Source organism: Lonchura striata, chromosome 27 (genome assembly GCF_050655825.1).
Source record: "Lonchura striata isolate lonStrDom1 chromosome 27, ASM5065582v1, whole genome shotgun sequence".
Classification (NCBI taxonomy): domain Eukaryota; kingdom Metazoa; phylum Chordata; class Aves; order Passeriformes; family Estrildidae; genus Lonchura; species Lonchura striata.
The window spans coordinates 3,181,474-3,194,554 of NC_140729.1; the positions used below are offsets into that span (position 1 = coordinate 3,181,474).

General features: G+C 66.5%; 2 protein-coding genes across 5 annotated transcripts; both read right to left on the reverse strand.

The window, feature by feature from the left end:
• Positions 1–159: 159 nt before the first annotated feature.
• Positions 160–10,557, reverse strand: KCNH4 (potassium voltage-gated channel subfamily H member 4). 4 transcript variants are annotated; one of them, XM_085561915.1, is made up of 16 exons: positions 10,373–10,557; positions 7,736–7,969; positions 7,470–7,601; positions 7,185–7,327; positions 6,048–6,291; positions 5,680–5,837; positions 5,178–5,385; positions 4,859–5,053; positions 3,993–4,192; positions 3,422–3,671; positions 3,103–3,317; positions 2,117–2,164; positions 1,679–2,040; positions 1,422–1,525; positions 1,257–1,333; positions 160–1,171 (listed from the first exon to the last, which is right to left on the reverse strand). In XM_085561915.1, the coding sequence occupies exons 1-16, from the start codon at positions 10,446–10,448 to the stop codon at positions 731–733; spliced, it is 3,087 nt and encodes a 1,028-aa protein (XP_085418041.1). In that variant the 5' UTR covers positions 10,449–10,557; the 3' UTR covers positions 160–730. The 4 variants fall into 4 exon arrangements, with proteins under 4 accessions (XP_085418041.1, XP_085418039.1, XP_085418040.1 ...); XM_085561913.1 differs by having other exon boundaries at positions 1,239–1,333; XM_085561914.1 differs by having other exon boundaries at positions 1,257–1,336.
• A 391-nt stretch (positions 10,558–10,948) lies between these two features.
• HCRT (hypocretin neuropeptide precursor) lies at positions 10,949–12,213 on the reverse strand. The gene is made up of 2 exons (XM_021532874.3): positions 12,079–12,213; positions 10,949–11,562 (listed from the first exon to the last, which is right to left on the reverse strand). Exons 1-2 carry the CDS (start codon positions 12,145–12,147, stop codon positions 11,119–11,121), a joined length of 513 nt encoding a protein of 170 aa, XP_021388549.1. The 5' UTR covers positions 12,148–12,213; the 3' UTR covers positions 10,949–11,118.
• Positions 12,214–13,081: the final 868 nt, after the last annotated feature.

Here is a 13,081-nt window from a genome sequence, read left to right on the forward strand (position 1 = left end):
CCCCGCCCCTTGAGCCGTGCGTGATGTCATGCGCTCCCGCGGGGACTGCTGGGAGTTGTAGTTCAGATGCGTCCCGGTGCCACCGGGCCCATGGGGGAGCCGGGGCGGGGCCCGGACAGGGCGGGGCGGCGGCGGACGGAGACTCAGCGGAGCCGGGGCTGCAAAAATAGAGCCTTTATTTCTCGGTGTTGCGGGGAGCGTGGGAGAGGCGGGGCGGAACGACACGAACTACAGCCGCGGAGGGGCGGCAGCGGCCGCGACCCCCGGGCAAGCCGGAGCCCCCACCGGAGAGCTCTACGGATCCTCCCCCGCCAGACCCCCGCGGGTCCCCCGGGGCTGCGCTGCCCCGCCACGCCCCACGGCCCTGGGCACAGGCGGGGCTGCCGAGCCCGGCCGGGCTATAGAAAAGGCGCCGTGGGCGACGAGTATAAAACCGTATCAAAATCCCTGCGCGTGTTCCCGGTGCGGCGTCCCGGGAGCCCCGGGGGCACGGCCCCCCCGGGCGGGGTCACCGGGAGCGGGGAGCCCCGGGCGGGATCACCCGGAGCGGGGAGCCCCGAGCGGGGTCACCGGGAGCCCGGAGCCCCGGGGAGGGTCACCCGGAACGGGGAGCCCCGAGCGGGGTCACCGGGAGCCCGGAGCCCCGGGCGGGGTCACCCGGAGCGGGGAGCCCCGGGCGGGGTGACCGGGAGCGGAGAGCCCCGGGGAGGCGCCCCCGGTGCCCGCGGGGTCAGCGGGAGCTGGTGGAGCCGGACCGCGGCTGCGGGCGGGCGCGACCCCCGGCCCCGGCCGAGCAGCCGGGGAAGGAACGGGCGGAGCGGGGCGGCAGCGGCGGCGGCTCCGAGTCCGAGCCCCGGCGGGGGTCGGGGGTGTCCCCCCGCGGCGGGCGCGGCCCCTCGGCGCCCAGCCAGGGGTGCAGGGCGGCGGCGTGGGCAGAGCGGCTGCGGACCGGGCAGCGTTTGGCCCGGGGGCTGCCGGTGGGGGAGCTGAGCGAGCTGGGGGGCACCGGGGGCGAGGGGGGCACCGGGGCAGCGGATGGCGGCGAGACGGTGGCGGGCAGACGGCAGGGACAGGCCGGGGGCTGCGGGGCGCCCAGGTGGCCCCTGAGCAGCTCCATCATGTTCTGCAGCTCCCGGCTGAGGTGAGAAACCTCCCGGTTGAGGTGGCTGATCTGGAAAAGGACAGGCAGCAGTGAGCACCGGCCGATGTCGCCGGGCTTTGCGGGGACATACACCCACCTCTGGTCCCCAGCGCACCTCCTGGTTGAGCCTGCTGATGTTCTGCTTTATCCGCTCCGCCTCCATCAGCAGGGCTGGGCCGCCGGCGTCAGTCCCTGCTGGGGAGGACACGGACAGCGCTGGGATGTCCCGCCGAGCCCCGGGGCCGGCGCTGGGACCTTGCCCGGCATCTGCTGGCGGTACCTGAGCTGGGGGAGTCCCTCGGCGCGCTCTGCGGCGGCTCCGTGCTGAAGCAGAAGGTTTGTGGCTCTGAAGCCCCTCCGTTGTCTTCAATCCCATCCACGACTCTAAGCGGGACGGGGTCAGGGTTAGCCCGCGTCACCCCTCACCTCCGTGCCACCATCTCAGCATCCCCCAGGATGTCCGTGGGACACCCAGGGCACAGCCTGGTGGCACAAACCCGCGGCAGCGGGATGAGCCGCCCGCACATCCCGGCGTACCTGGGGCTGAGGTCGGGCGGGCCGGACGAGAGCAGGGAGGGGATGAGGAGCTTGGGCGGCCTCCCGCCCGCGCCTCCATCCCGCTCCGGGAGCCGGCCGTCCCTCGGGCACTGCGGAGCGGGGCTGCGGCCGCCGCGGGCCGGGGAGGGGCAGCCGTGGCGCAGGGCTGAGCCCTGGCGCAGCTCATCGCCCAGGAGGCTGCTCAGGGAGCCGCGGCGCACCGAGGAGCTCAGCGCGGGCAGCAGCGGCTTGCGGCGGGAGGTGCTGGCGGGGGACTGCTGGAAAACCTCGTCGGGCTCCTCCTCATCCTCCACAATGGAGGGAAGGGGTTTCTCCGGGGCAGCACCGCTCTCCGGACGAGGCTGCAGGCGGGCGGGAGGTCAGGGCTGGTCCCAGCCACAGCCCCGTCCACCCCCATCGCCTCGGCAAGGGACGAACCTGTGGCGCCTGCGGCAGCCTCGGGGACCGGGAGTAGCGGCAGAGCCCCTGCGGGGAGAGCAGACGGTGCCGGCTCAGCAGCAGGAGGGAGCCCCTGCACAGCTCCACGGGGACCAGTCACCGGCCCGCAGCCCCCCAGCCTCTCAGTGCCCCCCGGGCAACCAAGCTTTCCCCAGCCCCACGCATCAGCCTCAGCACCAGCATCCACAACCCCTCACTCACTCTCCTCCCTCTGCTGCTGCCATGTCAGTGGTGAGCTGCCTGAGTGCCCTGAGGCAGAGCCGAGGCTGCACCCCAAATCCCAGCCACGGCTCAGCCATCAGAGCACCAGCTCTGTGTGGAGCATGCAGCCAGCACGGGAGGGTGACGCAGGTGCAGAACCTTGTGCACACTCCTGGCATTCTCCTCTCTTGGTTTGTTTACACCCCTCCTGTGTTATGGACATGGTGGGTCTTGGTAGGGCTGCTTGGGACCTAGAGACCGACCTCCCACACCACCTCCATCATGCTCAGGGGGAAAATGGGTACAAGGGAGATGGTCCAGAGGAAATCCGAGCCTCTCAGCAGACCCAGGGGAGGAAAAGTGCAGCAGAGCCATTTCTGCAGCGGAACATACCCCCGGATGCTGGAGCCATCAGCATGATTAAACCCACAGCCCACAGCTGTGTGCTGCACTCCAGGGGGCTTTGCCCTGGCTGTCTGTCCTGCAGTACCCCCCCCCAGTTCTCTCCAATCCCATTTCCAGGCTTCCATCTACCTCAGCCTCCTGCATTGCAAAGGTTCTCTCTGCCAATTCCCTGGGCTGCACAGAGCCAGGACAGGACATACCTGTGTGCCAGGGTGGCAGAGCTGCAGCCCCTTTCCCAGCCTTGGAGCCTGGGGACTGCGAGCAGGGGGTGCACAGACTCCCCCTCCATGGCCGTGCACAGCCCCAGCCCCAGGGCCGTGAGGACAGGAAGGGGCCTGAGCAGGAGGACACGCACCCACCTCCATCTCGCTGCCCTCCCGCAAGTTGAAGGTCAGGTCCTGGTGGATGTCAGCTGTGAACTTGCTGGCGTACTCAGGGTAGAGCTGCAGCACCTCACAGAGCCCCCGCAGCCCGATGTGCTGGAGGTCGCAGTAGGTCAGGGCCTTCACGTCCGCGTTGGTTTTGATCACCTGGTCCGTTCTGCACAGGTCGGCTCCAATCAAATCCCCTTTGCCTGCAGGAGGGCACCGGGGCTGGGCTAGTGACACGAGCCCTGAGCCCCTCACTCTGCCAGGCAGCAGGAAGGGCTGGGGCAGAGCCCACGCCACCTGCCCTCACCCAGGATGGCCAGGACCACGTTGTCCTTCAGCACCTCGAGGGAGCCGGAGCAGACGAAGTAGTTGGCCTGTAGAGCGTCGCCCTGGCGCAGCAGATACTCCCCCGGGGCACAGAACGAGGTCTTGATGTGGAGCGAGAGGGAGCGGAGGCAGCCCCGGCTGGCCGTCTCAAAGATGGGCAGCTGCAGGATGTCCTTGTTGAGGTGCATGGCCACGTCCGCACGCAGCTCGTCGGGGAAGTCGTGAAGCAGCTGGGGACAGAGGAGCCGGGGCTCTGGGCACGAGGGGCAAGGAGCAGGGAGCAGCATCCCAGCAGCCCCGGGGGACAGGTCCCCCTCTGGAATGGGGAATCTGCTGAGCTGCCCTGGTGTCTCAGCAGCGCTCAGCAGTCCCGACTGGCAGGGGCGGGCCCTGTGGTAATCAGCTCCTCTGCTCCATATGTCCCGCAGGAATTTACCCCACACCGGCTCCCTCCAGCACCACTCCGAGCTGGCCCTGCCAGCCCCATTGCTCCCCCATAGGTGCCAGTCGGGGCTGGAGGGGGCTGGCCGAGCCCCACCAACACCTCCTACCTCATTAGCATCAATGCCGTTGTTGACCGACCAGGTGGTCTGGAAGTACTCCAGCATCCTCTGCTTGAGCTGCTGGGGCAGGTGATGGACGCGGATGAAGTCCTTGAGGTCCTTCATGCGGGTGTGGTAGAGCGAGCGGCGGGAGTACATGCGCTGGATGATGGCCGTGACGTTGCCGAAGACAACGGCGTGCATCAGCGCTGGGGCAGGGGGCAGCGTCAGGGCACAGCCGGGGCACAGCCCAGGGCCGCTCCCCAAACCCAGACCCGGGGCTGTCCCCAAACCCAGCCCTGGGGCCGCTCCCCAAACCCAGCCCTGGGGCCGCTCCCCAAACCCAGCCCCGGCGCTGCTCCCCAAACCCAGCCCTGGGACCGCTCCCCAAACCCAGCCCCGGGGCTGTCCCCAAACCCAGCCCTGGGACCGCTCCCCAAACCCAGCCCCGGGGCTGATCCCCAAACCCAGCCCTGGGGCCGCTCCCCAAACCCAGCCCTGGGGCCGCTCCCCAAACCCAGTCCCGGGGCCGCTCCCCAAACCCAGCCCTGGCGCTGCTCCCCAAACCCAGCCCCGGGGCTGTCCCCAAACCCAGCCCCGGGGCTGATCCCCAAACCCAGCCCTGGGGCCGCTCCCCAAACCCAGCCCTGGGGCCGCTCCCCAAACCCAGCCCTGGGGCCGCTCCCCAAACCCAGTCCCGGGGCCGCTCCCCAAACCCAGACCCGGGGTTGTCCCCAAACCCAGCCCTGGGGCCGCTCCCCAAACCCAGCCCCAGGGCTGTCCCACATGCCCATCGCCTCCCCGGCGCCCTGCCAGGGACACAACGCTCTGCCAGCCCCAGTGCGCTCCCTGCCCAGCCCCACTGCTCGCCTCACCCCCGATGAGCATGGTGCAGATGGAGAAGATCTTCTCAGTGTCGGTGTTGGCGCAGACGTTGCCAAAGCCCACGCTGGTCAGGCTGCTGAGGGTGAAGTAGAGGGAGGCGATGTAGGCGCTGCGGATGGAGGGGCCCCCCACTGAATTGTTGATGTAGGGAGCCTCCAGCCTCTTGCCCAGCTCGTGCAGCCAGCCTGCCAAGCACAGCCCGGGGTTAGCACTGGCAGGAGGCAGCTGTGAGGGCTGCACCCCTGGCACGGCTGCCCCGCAGCCCGGGGGGATGCCGGTGCTCTGAGCACGCCGCTGCCCCGTGCTCACCGATGTCCCAGGTGCGGGGGTCGTTGCTCTCCAGCTCCTTGCGGCCGATGACGTACCAGATGCAGGCCATCCAGTGAGCCAGCAGGGCAAACATGGACATGAGCAGCGTCAGCACCATGGCGCTGTACTGAGAGTACCGGTCCAGCTTCTGCAGCAGCCGCAGCAGCCGCAGCAGCCGCACCGTCTTCAGCAGGTGAACCAGCGAGGTCTGGGGGCAGGGGAAAAGGAACCTGGTGTAGCTGCAGGCAGGGATAAGAAGGGACCCCAACGCCACCTCTGGTGCAGGAGCCTTTTGTCACCCCCAAAGCTGCCAGGAGGGTCACAGGTCACAGGGCAAACCCGAGGCAGCTTATCCCCAATCAGCCTTGCACCCCTGTGCCCAACACCCGGCAGGCAGCCAGGGCTGTGGCTTGTCAGGGCACCAAGTATCCCCAGGAGATGTGGGTGTTGGAGAGGGGCAGGCTTTGCTGTTGAGGGCTTGGTTTGTGCTGGCAGCACTCACCACGGTCACGTTGAAGATGTAGAGCAGATCAAAGGGCAGAGCAGCGATCAGATCCACAAAGAACCAGGTGGCCACGTAATGGATGCAGATGGAGCGAGGGTCGTACACAACCTGGCCCGACTGGCTCACGTATGTTGTCCGGAAGTTCAGGATGATATCTACCCCAGGAGAGCAGGACCAGCCCTCACCACCCCTTCTGTGCTGGCAGAGCTGAGCCAGCATCCACAGCCAACACTGGTCTCACTTCTGGTGTGCTCAGGACCAACAGCAGGGGCACAGCAATCCCAACCCCCCTCTCCATCACCCCTGATCACTGCCCACCGTGTCCTGTACCCCGGATCAGTGTCCAGCCCCGCACACAAACCTACCCAGGATGAAGAGCATCTCCACGGCGATGTCGCTGACAATGGTGCTGCGGGCAGCTGAGAGACTGTCCTCTGTGCCTGTGAAGCAGACGTTGTAGGGCACGGTGATAGCCACGTAGAAGGTGGCCAGCAGGATCAGCCAGTCCCAGAGTGCCTTGAAGATGCTGTAGTGGAGCAGGATGAAGCGGGACTTCTGCACCGAGGCCACCTTGTACTCGGGGATGGACGGCTTGTTCTCAAACACGTTCTGCAGGAGCAAACGTGCGCTGGGACGGGGGCGGTGCAGGGGCCATCCCACACGAGGGGTGAAGGCCACCACAGCCACCCCTTCTCCTGAGTCCTGCCAACCAGCTGGCATCCCCCGATGCCAGGGTGATGGCACCCTTTTCCTGCACCGCGGTCACCCTCAGAGATGGGCACAGAACTCCTGATTACAGCACATCAATTAGTGCAATGTCATTGCTATTAACCGTAATCCCCTGGCAATGCCAACTGCTGCCTGGAACCATCTCAGGTACCAATTCACATGCTAGGGCAGAGGAGGGGAGAGGTGAGGGCAGAGCCAAGGCCATCACCCCCAGATTCCCAAAATTTAAGACTGGTGCACTGATATCTTTTACCTGCTTATGAGCTTTGGGACCCAGCAGCTCTCAGACCCTCTCTCTGGCCCCACAGCTGCAGGTGGTGCCCTGTACTGGGCACAGCAGCCATGCAAAGGGGCTGGCACAGGACTGACTCTGGTTCCTGCCCCATCTGGCAGCTCCACAGCTCTGGCACCCTGGTAACAGCACTCCCCAGAGCCAGTGTGGCTGTGCTCAGAGCCAGCACTGGGGTTTCCTGACAGTGAATGTATGAGGAGAGGCACAGCTCTGCCAGAGCTGCTGTCTCAACAACAAGCTCTGGGCACACACTGGGTTCTCCTGCTGCCAACCCAACACAAGTGCAGCCTGGCTACAGCGTGGCTGCCAGAGCTGGGGGGCATTTCAGTACTTGGCAGGGGAGAGACGTGCATGGGAACAGCATCCCAGTGAGGCTGGGCTCTGCTGGGGGCTGCTCTCAGGAGAGCTGCTGCACTGCCAGTTCACCACAGCCCCAGCACGGGAGGCACTGGGCAAAACTGAGGGTCCCCCAGCTCCTTACACGGTTGATTTTCATCTCGCCACGGTCCCTCCGGACAAACTGGCTGCTGAGCTGGTGCAGCATGGTCCGGCCCTGCCTCCGTGCAGCCCTCAGGTGGGAGTTCCCAGGCTTCTTGCTCCTCTGCTTCTCATTCCTCTGCTTTTCTGCAGTGGACAAGGCACGCTGAGTTAGTGAGAGTGCCGTGCCACGGGTGTTCATGTTCCCCGCCAGGGAACAGGGAGCCCCTTTGCCACGTGCCCACTGCACACACTGCTCCCCGAATCCCATCCCCATTCTAGAGCTCACCCTCCTTCTTGTCACCAGGGCAGCTCCTGCCTCGGCTCTCTGTGATGTCCTTGAAGGAGAAGAGGAAGAGCACCACCTCCCCCTTTTCATTTTTGATGGGCATGATGTCCAGCAGGCACCAGAAGGCAGCTCCTGGGTGGAGAGAGTTGGTGAAGGCAGGGCAGCTCCCTGACTGCTCAGCAGCTTCCCCCAGGCCATTGAGACCGTGACGGGGCCAAATCCCAGCTGGAGCTGTGGCCAGGGACCCAGCCCCATGTGGCACTCACCGCCCTTCTTGTAGAAGCAGACCTCAGCCTGGTACTCCTGCCTGCTGTCCAGCGCCTTCTCGATGCTCTGCAGGATGGGCTCGCTGGTCTCGGCCCCGCAGAGGAAGCGGCAGCTGCAGTTCTTCTGCATGACCTCGGTGCGGGCAAAGCCCGTGAGGTCGCAGAAGCCATCAGAGCAGTAGACGATGGGGAAGCCACAGCGACCCTGTGCGTTTGCCAGGATGAAGTTGCTGTCTGAAAGGAGAACACAGCTGCCCTCCAGGCCTTGGGACCAGCTCAAGGGGCACAAACAGCAGCCCAGCCTTCCCAGCCCTCCATGTGTCCCTCTGAGAAGTGAAGCCAGATCTCCACGTGGCTGCTGGCAGCCCCGAGCTGCTCCTAGAGCTTGCTCATCCCCTGTCCTGCTCTACTGCCCCAGCCCAGGCAGGACCCCAGCCCCAGGAAGGGGAAGGAGGCCGGATCCATCTCCAGCCCCCATCACCCACGCGAGGCAGCTCACGCCTCCCCCTCACCATCTGCCACTCCCGCTCCGCCGGGGCTCAGGGAGCTTAGTGGGAGCAGCAGCTCCCAGCTGGGCATATCCAGCCCAGAGGTGCCCAGCTGTGGTGCTGCGATCCCCAGAGGTGTGGGGTGCTGGGACACCAGCTGAGAGGGAGGGAGGAAAAACCATGAGCCCACAGGAAGTCAAGGGCCAACGCCCAGGTGCCACGAGCCAGGGATGAGCTGCAGCATCCTCGGCCTCTCAGCAGCACAGAGCCTCCCCAGCATCACCCAGCCCTGGCAGCGGGAGGTGGCACCAGCCACAGGAAAGTCCTCGCCAGCCCCGAGCCCTGCCCGACCACAGAACAGCCGTTCTGCCCCCCAGCCCTGCCCCACGGTGCCAGTGGGACAGAGGGGCTCATGCTAGCAGGGTGCCAAGGAAGTGGGTGTGCAGCTGGCATGGACTGTGGTGGAACCCAGCGTGGGCACACCAGGATATTCCCAGCCCCAAAACGGTCTGTGGTGGCGGGTGCCCAGTGCAGGAGCCTTGCACCACACAGCCAGGATCAGGTGGATGTGCTCTGCCCCCTCTCACAAAAGAAAGGAGCCCAGGGTGATGCCAGCACCCGCACACCACAGGCAGAGCGGTGCCAGGGCAAGGCAAAAGCAGCAAGAGGCTGCAGGAGGGAAGGGAGGCAACCACAGGCAGCCCTGGCTGATGGAGGTGCCGTGGGGCCACCACAGCTCAGCTCAGCCCGGGATTAGCTCGGAGAAGCAAAAATAGCCTGAAGCTGTGACTAAGGCCAGATTTTGGCTCTGGGAAGCCGGGATTATGGTGATATCCAGGATGTGTTATTAGAACAGAAAACAAGGGTTTGCGCTTGGGAGTGGCTCACTGAGCTGGAGGATGTGGCCCTGGCAGGCTTGGCAGACCCCAGCCGTGGTGGCCAGTGTGCCCGGCTGGGTGCCCTGGCGCCCAGAGCAGTGGCTGCCCGGGAGAGGCAGGGTTAATTCCCCACGGAGTATCACTGCCCTAAACCCCTCTCCATGGCAGATAAAGCCGATAAGAGGCACATCAAACCCACAAAGCCCCTCACTGTTTAAAAGTGCCCAGTGGAGGTGGCTGGGCATCTTTGGACAGGGACTGCCACAGCTCTGGAGGCAGGGCCAGGCTCTCCAGGGAAAATTCCCAAAGTTCTGGTCGTGGTGTTGCAGGCAGCTTCCCCAGGGACTCTTCCCTTGGAGAGCCTGATCCAGGAGCTCTGCCCCTCTGGAGGGACAGTGGGATCACCAACATGAGGCACTTGTGGGTCTGCCCCGTCACCTCCAGGCACAGCTGGGTCCGAGTTGGAGAAGAGAGATTTCTCACACATTGCAGCCCCAAGGGCAACATCCCAAATTTCAGCTTCCCTGGCAAAGTGACCCCCTACACCACCAGAGCTGCCCCGTGTCACTCCAGGCTCGGAGTGAACACATGCTCCAGAGTGCTCCAAGTGCCTCGATAGTGCCCTGGGAGGCGGCTGCAGGCTCCCAGTGCCATCTTCGTGCCAGTCGCACCCAGCAAGGGAGGAGATGCTCAGCTGGCCCGGGAGACACCTGCTCCAGGTGTTTTTGAGGGGAAGCTGAGGTCAGTCGTGACACGGCCCATCCCTGGGCGGCTTCGTGGGTATCACCCATCCCGGCTTCAATCCATCCCGGCCCGGCACAAGGACACGGAGAGCAGCTCAGCGGCCGGTGACACCGGCAGCACCCGGGCACGGCACGGAGCAGCGCGGGCCCCTGGGGATCCCGGGCCAGCCCCGCCGTGTTGAGCCCGAGCGTGCCCGCTCCGGACCTCCCCCGCCCCTCCCGCCGATACCGGGATCTGTCCCTGGTGCTGAGCGCGGCTGCGGAGACACCGAGCGGCACCGGCAGCGGCAGCGGGGAGAGCATCGCGGGGACGGCCCGGGACCGGGCACGGGGAGCACCGGAGCACCGAGCCCAGACACGGGACGGTCCCGAACAGCGCGTGGGTGGCCACACCCGCGAGGCTCCGGGTCTGCGGGGCCGGGCCGAGCCCTGTCCCGTTCGCCATCTCCTGAGGGGCACCGGCTTCCCCCACCCGCTTTCCCCCCACGCCGCCGGCACGGCCCCTCCCCGGTCCCGTCCCAGCCCTACGTGTGCCGTCGAAGCGGGTGGCGATGGTGTCCAGGAAGGTGTTCTGCGGCGCCAGCAGCCCCTTCATCACCGGCATCGTCCCGCCCCACCGGCCGGCCGCCGCGGGGCTGCGGCGGCGGGGCTGCCTCCGCCGCCCCCGGCCCCTCCGCAGCACCGCGGGCTGATCCCGGCCCGCCCGGGGCTCCCGCCCCGCCCCCGCCCCGCCCCGGCACCGGGAGGGGCCTCGGCACCGTCGAGCACCGTCCCCCGCCCGCGGGTAGCGCGATCCGGCCGGGGGGGCTCCGGGCTGGTGGCGCCAGGACCCGCTCGGCGCTGGAGCCGCGGCACCGGGAGGCACCGGGAGGCACCGGGACCCGCTGGGCCACGGGAGCCGCTCGCCCCCGGCCCTCCCGGGCCCACGGGAGCTGCAGAAGGAGCGGGACGCGCCGCACCTCGGTTGGCCTCCGTGCTGGTGCTGCACCGGGCGGCTGGAACCGCGCACGCCGCAGCGAGCCCGGTGCCAGCCCCGCGGAGGAAGGCGGTTCCCCCGGCAGCTGCCCCGCACCGACCCCTCCCCAGAGACGCAACAGAGCCGGCTGACATCAGGCTACCATTTATTGTAAAAGGCCGCGGTGCCCGCGGTGCCCTGAGCAGGCTGGGCCAGGGCCAGGGCTGGGAGGAGGTATCTAAAAGTGCTATTTACACTGAGCTCCGGCTGTGTCCATCCTGCCAGGGATCCCCTCTCTGTCCTGCTGCCCCCATCCCGTTCAGTAAAAGCTCCTTGCAGCTCCCTGGGCCTGGCTCGTGCTCAGGTCCTTCCCTGAGTGTCCCTGGCACTCCCTGGGGCCGTCAGGGCCGCTGGCAGCACCTCGCGGTGCCGCTGTCGGCTGGGCGACCGTGCCCGCAGGGCAGCCCAGCGTGTCGGGGCAGGCGGTGCCAGGCTGCTGCCCCCGCTTGCCCATTGTGAGGATGCCCGCGGCGTGGTTGCCGGAGCCGTGGAGCAGGCGGTAGAGCCGGCTCTGGAAGGCCAGGGGGACGCTCTTCCTCTTGCCCAGTGTGAGGATGCCCGCGGCGTGGTTGCCCATGCCGTGCAGGAGGTCGTAGACACGGCAGGGGCAGGTCTTCTGCCGGCAGCAGTGGGGCAGGCTCTGCCGGGCGGCGGCCAGGGAGCAGAACAGGAGCAGGAGCAGGAGGCAGGCAGCTCGCCGGGGCTGCCGGAGCAACGGGCAGCGTCAGCGACAGGGCACAGAGGGGGCACTGCCCAGCCCCGGGACTGGCCCCTCTGCTGTGCTCACTGGTGTTTCAGCTCCCCCCTGCCCTGGTTGTTGCCGCAGGGGCCCAGCCCCACACCCGAGGTGCCCCTGGAGCCTCACCCTTTGCTGCCCTGGGGCACGGCCAGCACCCTCACCTGTGTCCCAGCCAGCAGCCAGATGTGGGTGTCCTCACCGCACCCTGCCCTGCTCCAGCACGCAGCAGCTGTGGCAGACACCCTCCTCTCGCTGTCCAGTGCCACGGGGCAGGCAGTGAAAGCACCTATGCTGCAGGCACTGCATGCCCAGCTCCCTCCCAGGCAGTTCCCTCATCAGCTGCTGGCTACAGTCAGAGAGTCCCGGGGATTTGCTGCACACTCAGAGCTTCCCAAGAAACCAGCCAGGCCCTCCCAACATTCTGCCCTCCCACCCATGGCTGTTCTCTTATCCCTAGGGGCTGCAGCACCCCAGCCCCACCTTGGTGTTGGGCACTTCCATCCTTCCTGGGGTCTTCAGGTGGCCGAGTGGCTCTGGGGCATGTCCCATCGGGCAGCTGACAGCACAGCACCCTGCACTGCCACTGCCACTTTATAGGGCCCAGCACAATAGTGCTGCCAAAAATACCGCTGGGGCAGCGGGAGCAACTGGTGTCTGGGAGACGTGGGAGCGGTAGCCCGGAGACCGTCCAGGCCTTTCCCCTCATTTGCAGCTCCCCATTGTGAGGGTACTCACTGGACAGGGTGCCTGGCACTAATGAGGCCATAATTGCCCACGGCCCCGCTGCTGGGCTGGCACAAAGGGGATGAAGGTCAGCGCTGGCCTGCTGCTCAAAGCCCCATTAGACTAATTAACCCCCGAACAAAGGGGTGCCAGCAGCTGTGCAGCTCCCTGACTGACGTGGGGAGCCGTCACCCTGCCAGGGAGGGACAGTGCCACCAGGATCCTGTACCCCGTGCTGCCCTCCATCCCCTTTGGCGACACCGTCCCATCCTGGTCCTGTGCCCAGAACAGAGGGAGCCACAGGGCACCAGGGAGGGTCTTGCACTCTTTGTAACACTCCAGAGCCCCAGACTGACCCCAGACCACCTCCAGCCTTTGCTTGTGCTGAGCTCCCTTGCCCTGGGGATGAACCCAAACATTTCCCTGATGCCAGAAAGTCACATCTGCTGTTCAGGGACACCCTGGCCCTACATCTGCTGTACCAGAGAGCCTCCCAGCCCCTCTGCATAGTGGTGACCCCAGGGATGCTATGGAGGAGCAGCTAAGATGCTTCCTTCCTGTCAAGTTTTTCCCAGGGCTGGTGAAGGCCAAACCTGCAGCCCTGGAGAGGGTGGGCAGGAGCCCAAACCTGGGGCTGCTTTTCCAAGTGGCATCTGCCACAGCAGGCTGGGGGTACGTGCACATGGGCACTGGGCTACCAGCATCCCCACTGGCCCCTCGGCAGAGTTCTGTCTCCAGCAGCAGAGGGAGGGGATGGATG